The sequence below is a fragment of the Theropithecus gelada genome, chromosome 17, assembly GCF_003255815.1.
Source record: "Theropithecus gelada isolate Dixy chromosome 17, Tgel_1.0, whole genome shotgun sequence".
NCBI classification, from domain to species: Eukaryota; Metazoa; Chordata; class Mammalia; order Primates; family Cercopithecidae; genus Theropithecus; species Theropithecus gelada.
Window position 1 is genome coordinate 44,458,067 of NC_037685.1, and position 14,931 is coordinate 44,472,997.

The 14,931-nt window shown below is 37.2% G+C and overlaps 1 protein-coding gene across 1 annotated transcript in view; it reads left to right on the forward strand.

The window, feature by feature from the left end:
* DAOA (D-amino acid oxidase activator) overlaps positions 1 to 11,321 on the forward strand; it is a gene marked incomplete at its 5' end in the record, with an annotated part of 71,190 nt that extends 59,869 nt beyond the window's left edge. Inside the window, 2 exon segments of the mRNA XM_025364853.1 lie at positions 6,716 to 6,816; positions 11,190 to 11,321. Of these exon segments, the coding sequence (XP_025220638.1) occupies positions 6,716 to 6,816; positions 11,190 to 11,321 (233 nt within the window).
* Positions 11,322 to 14,931: the final 3,610 nt, after the last annotated feature.

Below are 14,931 nucleotides of genomic sequence, written 5' to 3' on the forward strand. Positions count from 1 at the left end.
TCTTAAGGGCAGCCAGAGAGAAAGGTCGGGTTACCCACAAAGGGAAGCCCATCAGACTAACAGCAGATCTCTCGGCAGAAACTCTCCAAGCCAGAAGAGAGTGGGGGCCAATATTCAACATTCTTAAAGAAAAGAATTTTCAACCCAGAATTTCATATCCAGCCAAACTAAGTTTCATAAGTGAAGGAGAAATAAAATCCTTTACAGATAAGCAAATGCTTAGAGATTTTGTCACCACTAGGCCTGCCTTACAAGAGACCCTGAAGGAAGCACTAAACATGCAAAGGAACAACTGGTACCAGCCATTGCAAAAACATGCCAAAATGTAAGGAACAGGCTTTCTTAAAGCGTGTCAGGAAGCAGACTGACTGATATGCAGACTGTGTGACATCTGTTGCACTCTTGTGAACTGCCAGCCTGTTTTAAGTGCTGTGCATCCACAACATGGGTGTAATTGGATGGATGCAGTAAATGTGAAGTGTAGGTAGCAGTATCGAAATTGCTATACATGGCAGACTCTGTGCTAATTTTGTGCATTCTATAGTTTGGTGTTTCTATGCGAGGTAGCAGCTAAGCTTCATTTCCTGAAACTCAGCAAAATAAATAAAAAATCTTCCTGCATAGGAAAGCATTTCCACACTCCGTATTATTTTTAGAGAAAAAAATGATGATTTGCAAATACAGTCAAATAAATGTGCATTTCTAAATGAAACTGTTTAGACAAGGTTCTTTGTAGCAAAATGTGTATTCAGTATTTGGCTTTGTTCTCCCCACCTCTGCCTGTCTGATCAATGGACTGCACAACGTTTAAAAATATAATAGCATTTTTTGTACTATACCGCCCATGGTTTATTCTGTAGTCAGATTACTGCTTTTTTCAAATCTGGAAAAAAACAAGGTGATGCTAAATTCTTTGCAGTTGAGAGACTTATGGGTGTTTTTATGACAGAATTTAAAATCTCTACAAGTAAAATTGTTTAGGAAAAAACTAATTATTATCTCAATAATTTTTACATTTTGTAAAACAACTACAACTCAAGCCATAATTAGGATCATTTTTATTAGTAACTTGAGCTTCTTGAGGCTGTGCAGTAACTAGTTTTCCATATTTTTGAAGTGCCCTAAAAGGAAAAGAATGAAGGAAATTGGCATTTATTTGACCCTTTTTTGTGACAGATACATGCTTTTACCTTTTTTTCACCAAGTCCTCATGTGAATAAACCTAACATTTATCAACCAAATCCTGTGTGCCTAACATCAAATTTTTTACATAGATGATCACATTGAATTTTCACAATGCATCCTGAGGAAGGTGATACTATCTTTGGGGAGGCCACGTAACATTAATATAGTGTTTAGGCAGCAGAGGTGGGATGACCATGGGTGAGCACTTTTCTGTGTAGAGAGATGACAAAGCTGAATGACAGAAACATTAGAACAGGATTTAACATTATACAGATTGTAAATGGAAGTGTGTGAATTCGAACCCTGATCAGCACGATATCAAAGTCAGTGTTCTTTGGAGTAAGCTGAGAACCTCTGCTGGGAGCAGTAGAGAAACATACTAAGCCCTTAAGGAAAAGAGACACTAAAAACTTCCACTAGAATCTGACACATGAGAACCACTTTCACCTGACAGCTGCTAACAGCAGTTCTGGTATCCTACTTATTAGCAGAAGTGTGTTTACCCGTGGAGTTTTCCTTACTTTCAACATGGCATTTCTAGAAGTCACACTAACACTTAGCAGGCAGAAGAACTGGTCTGGAAGATCCAAGAGGACTATTCTTACTTTCATAGCATCTTGGCAGGGGATCTGGAATTCTAGGCTAGGCAGGAGCTGTCCATCAGAACACCTCCAGTACCGCAGTGAGGTAGTTGTTAGACTTACATGGCATCTCGGGTCTCACTGAGAGAGTGTTCCAAGAGAGCTGGAAAGAAGCTTCAAGGATTCGTATGACCTAGTCTTGGAAGTCCAAGAACATAATGTTTTTTATTTTCCTTTTGTCCCACCTTCTCTTGAACAAGGAGTCAATAAAATGAGCCCATATTCAAGATGAAGTGAATTTGCTTCCCTATTTCAATGGGAGAAATAGTAAGGAATTTCTGGAAACCTTCAATTTACTAAAGGAAGAAAAATATCAAATTGTAAGTAAGCAGAATATCACACTATTAGTTATGGTAAAATGGCTGCTACAGGACTAGCCTACCTGCTGTAAACAACCATTAATAGTAATTATTGTAATTATAATAGTAATAATAATAACTGTAATGGATTGGAACCCATCAAATACTTCCAGTTAGAGTACTTAATTTAAATGTTCAGCATTCAAGACAGTGTGATATTGGCATAAAGAAAGAACATTATAGAGAGCCCAAAACTGGAAATATGTAAATGTTATTATCTGATTTTTGAGAAATGTCAGAATTCAGTGAAAGAAAGGACAAACATAATTCAATCAGAAATGAACAGGAATAGGACAGCCTTTTAAATAAATGTTGGTAGAACAAGTGTATTTCACCTGGAAAAAGTAAACCTGAATACCACCTCACACCATACACAAAAATAACTCAATATTAAACAGACAGAAAAAAGCAAAATTAATACTATAAATCTTGTAAAAGAAAGCATGAGATACAAATTTTAGACTTGTAGGGGTGGGGAAACATGTCTTAGAATACAAAAGCACTAAGTGTTAAAAAATAAAAAAATTACATTTCACCAAGATAAAATTTTATTCTTCAGAAGGTTCCTCTAAGACCATGAAAATGTAAGCCACAGAGTGAGAGAAAAATATTTGCAATGCACATATCTGAAAAATGTATATTAATAATATGCAAAGAACCCTTAAAACTGAAAAATAAGAAGATGTAACCCAATAAAAAAAATTCTTGAACATACACATTGCAAAAAGAGACATATGAATGCTCAATAAGCAAGAAAACGAAAGATATTCAGTATCATCATTCTTCAAGGAAATTCAAGTTAATATACACCTACTAGAATTATCAAAATTAAATAATTTTCCTTTCTTTGCTAATGGGAATGTAAAATTACTCAGCTGTTGTGAAACAGTCCTCCATGGGTCTCTCCAAACACCACACATTTTCTAAGATACTTCAAAATATCTAGAAAAGTATCTAGTATCAAACCTCCCACTTTTTTTAATTTTTTAACCTGGGCCATTTCTCAGGGTTGTGATTGCAATGAGCCACTTTGAGGGATGAGGAAATGTTTTTATCCAAGACAAAGTGTAGGCTTACTCACCGTTACTCTAAAATGAAGAGCTCCCCGAGATCACTGTTCCTCTCCTGTAATCTTCAGTCATCCGTCTGGGCCCTCTGTGTCATCCCTGTGGGATGTGGGCGATAAGAAAAGCCAGGTCAAACATGATGCTCATGATGGTTGCTCTACTGTGGATTATAAACTCCTGCTTCTCTGACTCGGAAGTTTTGTGTCTTCTGCTTGCATCCATAAGGCATTAATAAACTAACATGTTAGCTTATAAGTAGGTTAAAATCTCAGACCCTAACAATAGTTGCTTGGAGAAAGTTCTGCATTTTGTAGTTCAGTTTATGCATACCACATGACCAGAAAACCCCACTCTTAAACATTTCCCTAAGAAAAATATAAACATAAGTCCACAAAATAATTATAGATGAATTTTATACAACTGTATTCAGTTGGTATATCTGTATAAAAATTACGACTATGCAATAAAAAAGGTCAAATCTGATGCAACGTGGACAAATCGTAAAAATATTGCACTAGAACACAAAACATTGTGTCCTTCAAAGCCTGACACAAGAGAATGCATATTCTAAAATTCCATTTCTTATGATTTTCTAAAACTGAAAAGTAACTTGTAGTGACATATTTTCATTTGTAAAGGCAAGAATTATGATATTTTGTTTGGGAGATGTTAAGTTTGAGATGTATCTTGAGATCACTAAGTGAAAATGTTGCATATTCAGTCAGTTAAATATGGATTTGTGAAGGAGCAACATTTTAGGGTAGAGATCAATCTGAAGCAGAGGCAAAGCAACAAGAGCAAAATGATGCAATTGTAGTTACTGAAGTCAAATGATGGTCACATTTTATAAAATCTGGAATGGTCCAGAAAGTTAAATATCAATGAGTCTTCTGATAAATTGGGGACTGAAAGGGTATCTGTTGCCTTTAGAGACACACATACCACTAATAACATTAAAGGGTGTTTACATACATTGCCAGGATGAAATACAAAATGAAAAAGTTTGAGGAGCTGGAGGAAACTCCAAAATGGGAATGGAGAGAACAAAACTATTTTTTTAAACTGATTATAAATAGTTGTTTAGCACTAGGGACATGGTAAACGGAGTGATAAGTAGCATTTAGGAAGAACCTTTAGCAGTTTTATTTAATTTTTTGGAGATACCTATGCATGCATTGAAGCTGATAGAACTTATACAGGAAGGAAATGCAAGCTCATAGTTTACATCTGAGGAGAAGGTCGGCTATTTCTTCTTGTTTTCTTACTGTGGGAAGAAGCTAGCATTCTCTGCTAGCATACATTGATAGAACACCTCAAAACCCAAACTGAATCTGCTGTTTAGGGAAGAGAAAATGCAAGTGAGTTAAGTGCAGCGATGGGGGATGATGGGATGAGAGATAGGAGCAAAGGCGACATCCCAATGACTCATCCATGCATGGAAGGGCACACTGACCCTTACCATTTGCCAAACACAGAGCCAGACATAGGAAGAACATCATGGTTGAGATCAGAAAGCCCATAATGTGATGAAAGTGGAGGATTCGGACATGTAATCTGCCAATTACAGTTACAGTGAGGACCAGGATAATGGTAACAGGGGAAGCCATGGTAGTTCCCAGCATCCTCAGTGTGATAAGTACAAAGAGGGAGGTGATGACAGAGTCACAAATACAAGCTGCCTGCAGCATTATCTGTGATAGATGTGGCCAGCTCTGGAAAAGCTTTCTAAACTACAGTAATAAGTTTAGACTTCATTTGAAGGGTAATGGTAAGACATTGAATTATTTGAAGAAGTGAATAATATAATCTTAGTTCCATTGTAGAAAATAAAACCTCTAGAATAATTTTTTTAAATGAACAAAAGGAAAAGGTTAAAATAATGTGATCATATTTTAGGTAAATGATTACAGGAGCCCGAAGTAAGGCTGTAATCACCACAGTAGAGCCGAGTGAGTATATTTGAGAGGCATTAAGAGAATTGAAGCAATAGGATGTTGTGGCTGATTAGAAGAAAGGAGGCTGGTTAGTGATGAAGCAGAGGGGAACATCAGGGATGACTACTACAAAACTTCTAGGAAGAATGGAGTTGTTAACAAAACATCTTCTAAAGAAGGGAACATGAAGGACAAAGTATAGATATGGAGGGTATTTGCAGGTAATGATTTCAGTCTTGAAGCATGAGATATCTGGTAGATACCAGGTAAATATCTTTTGTAAACCAAAAAAGCTGTAAGAGTGAGTCTGAACTGAGTGAAAGATTTAGAAGTCCTCAGCAATACCGTTGGACAAATAAGATTGTTTAGGGACTGTATGAGTTACCAGATGTTAATTATGACAAGCCATTGAAGGGCTTTAACCTAGAAAAAATCGTTTCTATTTTAGAGAGATTGTTCTGATAGCAGTATTAATGGGAAGCAGAATAACCAGGTGAGAATGTAATCTTCAGTAGACAGAGGGAGAAATAATACAGGTTTTAACCAAGACACTAGTCATGAGAATGACAGTGGGTATTAAAATATGTTAATAGCCTCAAGGGATGTTAAGAAACTTTATAAATGGCACTTGGCAGTTGTTTGAGTACAGCAGTTGAAGGAGTGAGAGGCGAAGCTGAGTTTCAGTTTCTTGATTATTGTTTTTATAGTTACAATCAAGGTAGAGATGTATGAGAACTAGCAGGTTAAAGAAACAGCATTACTTTAGACTATCTTTTATTTGAAATACACGTGGGAAAACCAGAAGGTGAAACCCCCTAGGAGACGGATATAGGATACTAAAATCCGAGCCAGAAAAATTTGGGCATCAGCGCCTAATGTGTCATGCTAAGATAGCGAATGAGACTGCACAGGAAATGCCTGTAGTTCAACAGAAAAAGAAGTTGAAAGATAAATTCCTAGAACACTGACACCGAGTCATCGGAGGAGAAATATCCTCCACAGGTCACTATGGGAGACATGCTAATTGTTTAGCCAATATCCATTAACTTGTCTTTCTTCCTAATGAAAACCGAATTTGGAGAAGCAGACAGTGCACCTGGTTAGAAATACGAACCTTCCCAGCTTCTCTCATGCACTAAACTGAAAAAGTTCAGGTCTGGCGCAATTCAGGCCAACGATACCTAAGGAGATATGGCTGCCAGGGTCTTAGGGAGACTTTTCCTTTCTGATACATCAAATAAAGAATTTATAAAACAAACTAATTTTGTCCCTTTTTTTTTTTTTTCTTAGACACATGGGGATTGTCCATGGCATTTCAACCCTGAAGTTACCATATAGCAACAAACACGAGGACAAAAGGCAAAATGATATGGAAGACAGAGCAGAAAGAGGAAAATGCCTGGACCTGTGATGACATTGCCAAAGGCCTGCACCAACCTTGAACTCCTTAACTCCAGATGTCAGGTTTGAAATCTGAAAAAAAATTCTTGTTTATTTTGGTTATTGTTGAGTTTTTGAATCTCCTGTAGTTAAAGGCATTCTTAAAGATAAAGACACTGAGAAGAAACATCACATACTGGAGGAGAACCAAGGGCGGATAGTTTCACAGAACACAGGAGAGCATCAGCAGGTAAGAAGTCTAAAGTGAGGAGAGCCAAACGGAATCGTACTCCCAAGATAATGTCACAGATAATGCTTCTGACTCAGTCAGAAAGCCACTCTTGCCCCAAGCTGTCAGAAAACTTTGGGCATAAAGGTCAAATTGCAGAGTTTTCAAGCACGAAACAAAGGTAAGAACCTGGAAACCATGAGAAATAGAAACTTTTTCTAAGAAGATTGTCTGAAGAAACAGAAAGGGGTAGGTTAACAGAAAGACTATAGTGGAGGAGTCAGCAATCTAAGGGCCACCACTGGGGCACCTGTTTCTGTGAATAGAGTTTTATTGAAAAAAGTTATGCTCACTCATTTTTATATTGTCATAGCTGTTTTCATTGCAATCATATTGTTGAGTAATTGTGACAGAGTCCATATGGTCCACAGAGCCGAAAACATGTATGTATATAGAGCATCAAGGGAAGGTTCTGCTCTTTTTATTTTATTTTATTTTATTTTATTTTATTTTTTTTCCTGAGACGGTTTTTGAGATGGAGTCTCACTCTGCTGCCTAGGCTGTAATGCAGTGATGTGATCTCAGCTCACTGCAATCTCTACTTCCCAGGTTCAGGTGATTCTCCTGCCTCAGCCTCCTGAGTACCTGGGATTACTGGCATGCACCACCATGCCTAGCTAATTTTGTACTTTTAGTAGAGACGGGGTTTCACCATGTTGGTCAGGCAGGTCTTGAACCCCTCACCTCGTGATTCACCCGCCTTGGCCTCCCAAAGTGCTGGGATTACAGGTGTGAGCCACCATGCTAGGCCTTGTTCTTGTTTTCAGGGCAAGAACAACATTGACATATGATATGGTTTGGCTCTGTATCCCTACCCAAATCTCATGCTGAACTGTAATCCTCAGTGTTGGAGATGAGGCCTGGTGGGAGGTGACTGGATCATGGAGGTGGTTTCTAATGGTTTAGCACCATCCCACTAGTGCTGTCTTATGATAGAGTTCTCAGGAGACCTGGTTGTTTAAATGTGTGTGGTACCTCACGCACCCTTCCTGTTCCCACTATGTAAGATGTGTCTGCTTTCCCTCCACCTTCTGCCATGATAAGTTTCCTGAGGCCGCCCCAACCGTACTTCCTGTACAGGCTGCAGAAACGTAAGCCAATTAAACCTCCTTTCTTTATGAATTATCCAGTCTTGGGTATTTATTTACAGCAGTATGAGAAAGGACTAATACACCACACTTAACAGGAACAGGGAAAAACTGCAGAAAAATGAGAGAAGTGGTTACACTATTAACACAATGGCCTTGGAGGACAGGGTAGAGGTGTTGGACGGGGTAGATGTGTTGCAACAGTACAGGGGAAGGATGATTTGTGATGGGGTACGTGGGAAGTTGGAAGCTCCTTGTTTTCTTTCTGGAAAGGGGGTTTAAATATCCTATTAAGAGTGATTAGCAAGGACACCATGACACCATGATCTCAGATTACCATCTCCAAAAATGCTGTCTGGAAGGTTCTAACAAATGATTCTTTAATAAAGTAAACACAGGTATGATATATTTCTATGCTCCTAAAACTCGTAAGACACCAAAATCAATAAAATCATTACATGTTAAGAACAACATGCTTGGATTTATCCTCAAATTTATTTATTTTTAGATCAAATTATATTTTATTTCATTATAGTTTTTCCTCCATGACTTTAAAACTCAGAAAGTTGTAGATCTGAAAGAGACACCATTATCATTATTCAATAACTAAAAATAAATAAATAAATAAAAATCATTAGAAGACTACCAGCATTTTGATAATAGAGAAAAGACAACAGGTAAAATTTGATCATGAAAATGAAACACACTCTCCTTCATGTGTTTATGTATTAACATTACAAATAATGCAGAAAGGAGTCCTTGTATAGACAGAGTCATGTGTGTTTAAGAAACACAGATTTAATAGATATCTTACTATTTCATCCAGGTTTTATGATGGATTGAAAGTATTTGCTCCCCTGTCCTACAGGAAGATCACGCCTCCCACCCTGATGACATCAGGCTTGATCATGTGACTTGCGTTTGCCAAGGAAGTGTGAGCAGAAAGGATGTCTATTACTTTAAGAACCATCATGTGACTCCTATTTTTTTTCTTGGGAAACTTCAGTGTCACAAAGAGGGGACTCCTTCCACCTGGATCCAAAAGGGAAAAAGACACAAAGATCTCAGCCAGTGGACCAATGGAGAATTTTTCACGGGAATGAGAAATACACACCAGTTGTGGTGAGTCACTGGCAGCCCCACGGAAATATATTTTACTTGAAAATTATTTCATTAATCCTGATATTACTTAAACTTCCCCTTTTAAATTTTACACTAAAGAGGCATACAGAAACACATACCAAGTAATGCAATGGGATATCCTTATGGAGTTGATATAAAAGAACAGAGATATCAGATAATTCTCAACTCCCCAAAGACACCTGACCACTTGACACGAACAAGAAATGTTTTATGATATTAATTTATGGAGAACATAGGTTTTAATTTGTAAAAGAAGTTGGGATTTCCTTAATTAATACTTCCCAGGAGGAAATTTTAAATCTGTGATGTTAGAGGCTTTATATGACAAGGTAGCTAAAATTATTCAGTTTGGAGACTTATTGTTACACAACGACCCTCAGTGTGTTTATAAATATATTTACATGTATAAAGATATACATACATATATTTATAAATGTGTATAATATATATGTATATACATGTTTATATACATATATTGTTAAGATAGAGTCCCACTCTGTCACCCAGACTGGAGTGCAGTGGCACAATATCTGCTCACCTCCACCTGCTGGGTTCAAGTGATTCTCTTGCCTCAGCCTCCCGAGTAGCTGGGATTACAGGCGCCCGCCAGCACGCCCTGCTAATTTTTGTATTTTTAGTATAGACGGGTTTCACCATGTTGGCCAGGCTGGTCTCGAGCTCCCGGCCTCAAGTGATCCACCCTCCTCGGCCTCTGAAAATGCTGGGATAACAGGCATAGGCACTGCACTTTGTGTGGGGACATATATCCATTATCACAAACATTTATTTTTTCTTTGTGTTACAAACAATCCAATTATACTCTTTCAGTTATATTAAAATGTACAATATATTATTGTTGACTGCAGTCACCTGTTCTGCTATCAAATACTAGATCTTATTCACTGTAACTATATTGTATGTGTGTATATACTGTATTTTATTTTTTCAGATTATTTTGGATGCTGATAATATTTTAGATTTCAGTCTCATGTTAGAAACCTATATTTAAAAACATCAAGATACAGTTACTCAAAACTAATTTATTCTGATAAATATTACAAATGAGAATTTTAAAATAAATTTAGCAAAGCCTGTCAAGGTTTTAGATGTAGAATAAAAGTATGAAAGATTAAAAAATAACTGTTACAGGGAATTATTTGGAGAGTAGAAGTGCAGGTAAAAGACACATTCACAAAAGAATCTAAAGTTGGCTGACCCAGAATAAAAGTAAGACTCTCAAACCATTTAGAACACTGGTTTAATGTTTTCTAGATGCAGTTTACAATCTCTTAGCGTCTCCGATAGAGATCTCTGGTACCTAGTATAGGTCCGTTTTTAAAACTTGGATTGAGGTTTCAAAATCTTGGGAGGAAATAGTGAGAGAAAATTATTTATGTATTCTATTGGGCTATTGGGAGACACTAATTATTGTATTACTTAGAGCCTCAAGGTTTCTTTGGTAATATTTTATAAGTATTTAAATCATGATATTCAAAATGAGGACTGAGTTATATGAAACAGCAAGAGTGCAGACATGACATAATGAGTATGAGAATTTGCACAAAATATTCAAATGACCTGAATAGCTATCCTAGTTCATTCCTTTAACTATTAAAAGCTAGATGTCAAGTTCTCTCAATTTAAAAATCACTTACAAAAGCTGTATCAGCCATTTCAAAAATAGGACCTATTATACATATAAAGCAGCGTAGTTCTATGTTGGTTCATGTAAACCTAATTAATACAATCAACAACAGCTGTGACTTGAGTCTCCAGAAAACTCTAGGTAAGTTCCTTAACGTGTTGAGTACTTGTAAAATAATTAAAACATATTTTTGCTCTTTATAGGAGAATTCAGTTGCATTGTTATCTTACCTCGAATGCTGAATGACATCAGGTCTGTGTCACTTATTCAGGAGGAATCTTGAATATATCAAAGATATATTCAGAATATATACCCTCGATATATTCAAAATAGCCTCGGAATAAGATATAAGTATTCGGGGAAATCTTGGAGTCACAGTTGACTTTCTTTTACATGTCTTCATCCCCTCATGTAGTTGCTAAGAACTGCTCATTCAGGCTTCCAAAATTCCCTCACAGCAACCCCCCTGCTGGCACACTAAACCAGTATCCAAGACCAACACCTGCAACGACCTGCTCACCAGTGACTTCTCTCCAACCACCCATGCATGCCAGCTGGCTGCTTCCAAAATACGATTTTGCTTACGTTGAATCCACTCTCAGGATTTCAGAGGCTCCTCACTGTCTACAACACTCAAATTCCTCAGTCTTACTTTAGAGACACTGATATCAATTATTTCATTACTTTATCAGCTTCACTTTCACTCTCCTCTCTGTGAAAGTTTCATTCTGACCAACACAGACTACTGGCCCTCTGGAATATTTGTTAATTATTCAGCTTTACCCAGTATTTACTTCTGCATGTTATTTTCATTGAAAATTACTTATCTTTTAATATAGAATTTCAAAACCTAGGAAGCTTCCTTAACCATTCATACTGCATTATTTCACGCCGCTGTGTTTCAGAAATTCGCATTTCTTACTCTCCAGCATAAAAATTTCATTTGGAGGCTTGTTAATTGTTGTCACCCTCAGTCACTTCCCAAAGTCCATCTGTAATATATAGCACATCTTATCTCCAAATAAATGTTACGGCAGCAGCCAGAAACACATCACTAATAGGGTTAGCAAAATTTGTGTATAAGCCTTTAACTGGGAGGGTCAGATGGAATTCATTCAGTAAAGATATTTCATTAATAACATCTTGAAAGGTTCTTTAATTCGCGATTGTACAATTATGATCACACGAGAGTGAACTATCCCACCATGAAATTAAAGCTTTAAGTATATTATTATGTGACTAATTTAACCCTTCCTCATAAAGACCTTAGCACAGTACCTGCTGTATAACACTCTGTTAATACCAGTTTTCATCCTTTTTTAGACTCATGCTACCTACATTAATGGTGAACACCATGTAGTGTACTTACGACAACAACCTCCAGGTATTTCTTCACATGAACTATCAGAAAACACTTTGGCAGGTGTGGGCTAGAAAATTCCTTTCACGTGTATTCTCATTTAAATTTCTAACTCTTGATGACCTTCTGTGAGTCTCTCCCTCTTGTCATAAACTTGTCTTGACACACACACACACACACACACACACGCATGCACACACACAAGCACACATACACAGAGTATCAAGGACGTTCTGTTGGAAATTCGGAGTTCATACTTGATTAATTGCCTGTTAATATATTATTTTCTGCTGGCAACAGTTATTGTTTGAGAGTGTACATGTGACCTAAATACCCAACTCTAAGAGGAAGAATAGGAGGAAAGAGGGATAAGCTAGGGTTAACATAAAATTATAGAAATTTCCATCATCTAAAAATAAAACCTGATTATGGTAACTGATGAAGGGAAAAGATTTGGTAGAGGGTAAGATGTTGGAAATCCACAAGAGAAGAATAATGACTGACAATGTAAGATGTTTGAAGCAGTGGCCAAGGTTGAAACAGATTGACATTGTACAAAGAAAAAGAATAAAGTGGAAAAAAGAGGGAGGATGTAAATTGACATGATTTAGGCATGACAGGGCCACAGTTGTATGTGCTACTAGCTGGCAGTGTTGACTGTCTCTGTGAGGTAGCATGTGAGGTATATTCTGAATACACAGGAAAGGAGAGTTTGTCAAGAAATGTTAATAATTGGAGAAAGTATAACCCTACAGAAAAGGCACGTCAAATGCTGACCCAGAGTAGAAACATATTTTCTGTACAGGACTGTGGGCTCAGGAAGGATTTAGATGGCGAGAATTAGAATTAGACCAATTCACATAATTACGGCATTGTGTTCACCACAAGGATGGAGTCTAAAAAGAGAGACCATAGGATTGATCTGATGTGTAGGTTTTAGGGTCAGGTAGAAATGACGGACAAAAGATGATGGACTCAATTATACGACAAGAGAGAAAAGACAGGTATTTACGATATCCAGGCTGAGAAGAAAAGAGAGGAATGACTGAAGAGAGGGACATCTGAAGAATTGATACCTAGTAAGAATGAAGGGGTTGCAAAGCGTAAGGACTTGATGTAAAGGGGTGTATGTGCTCTTAAAACATAAATAAAATTTATGGTTTATGTTTGGAGGATAAGTTATTAAAAATTCTACAGATGAACTGAAATAAAGATCAGGAAATTTTAGTCTTGACACAGTTGTCAGCTAAATGTGTAACCTTGAGTAGCTCCTGACATACTCCGCACCTGAGAATTTTGATCTGTGAAAATAGAGAAGGAGACTTGGAGACCTCTGAAGAAATCCCAGTTGCAATATTGAGTGATTAAAGAATCAATAAATCGTATTTCAAACAAAATAAAGGACAGTGTTCATTTAAGAATGCCTCTTAAAAAATTTCAAATGTGAAGCTCTTCTACATGGCTGGCTTTGGCTTTCTTGGTGTTTGTTCATTCAATTTTACTGCTGATCACTCTCTTCACCTCAAATATGCTCCTATTTCTCTGACCTTTCATTCTTCAGCTCCTTGACAGGCTCTGTATCTTTAATTCATTCATTAAATATTGGGCGTTATCCAAATGTCTTCTCTTTGCTTCTCATTCAAAACACTCTCCCTGGATGATCTCAGCCACTCTTATTGTTTTGACTGCCAGGTACATACTGATGACCCTGGAGCAGACACTGAACACCTAGATTCTTCTATAGGGCTCTGCACACATGTATTGTAAGTTACCTGTTAGACCTGCCCACCGAAATGTCTCATACATTTCCAATTTATCATATTTAAAATGATTCTTTTCCTCTACAAGCATTTTCCCTCAGGTACAATTTCTGTTTCTCTTAATGCATTATCACACACTACGACACTAAGTCAGAAAACTAGGTCATGCTCCCCGACTTCCCAATTGCCCATCCACTACATTTAATTCTCTCCCAGTCCTAAGAGCCTATGTATTAAAGAGGACTTGAATCTGTTTTCACCTCAACAAACCTACTTTGGCGTTCTTCATCTGGGCTTCATTTCTAGCCTGGACCTTGGTAAAAAGCTCAGCATTGCCACACTGAAGGCAATATATTCTTCCTGCTCCCAGGTGATATGCCACACTCTTGCCAGAAGGAGTTCTTATTTATAAGTAAAAGCAAAAATGATGCTCACCTATGAAAATTATTTTGTTGGTACTCTATTCATGATAAAATACATCTCCAGCTTTTCCTTCAGTAATACAAGATCCTACAAGATCTAATTTCTACCAATCATTGCCTCTTCTCCCTCATACTTTTGGGTTGAGCAATGAGGTTTCTGAACATTCTATGCTGTTTTAGTTATCATCTTGTTAGCATTGATCTTCACTTCTCTTTGAAGACTTTCTCCATTGTCTGCATGGATGATCCCCATTAATCCTTCAAGAGTTGGGATGAGGAAATCACAGCCTATAAATCTGTTCATGTCCATATTTCCTAGCACATGTCTGGCTCTCAAGAAGTATTTCACGCTGATGGAATGTGGGAAGCAAAGAAATATACCTAATGTAGGTAGACATGAATATGGCTAAAGGTTCAAAGGAGGATGACTTATTGGTTATTTTACTAATGGCTTTTATCCAAGGGCAATGCATTTATTGAGTGAGCTTTGAATCATAGAAAATTTTCTGATATGGCAAAGAAAAGAAAATATTGAAGGCCAGCAGACCTGATTTATAATCTTGTTGTGTTTATTGTTTGCCTCTCAACATGCATTCCCACTCTCGCATCAACATTGATTTAATTTTTCTTGAGGAAGAGGAACCAATCCTCTCTTTCT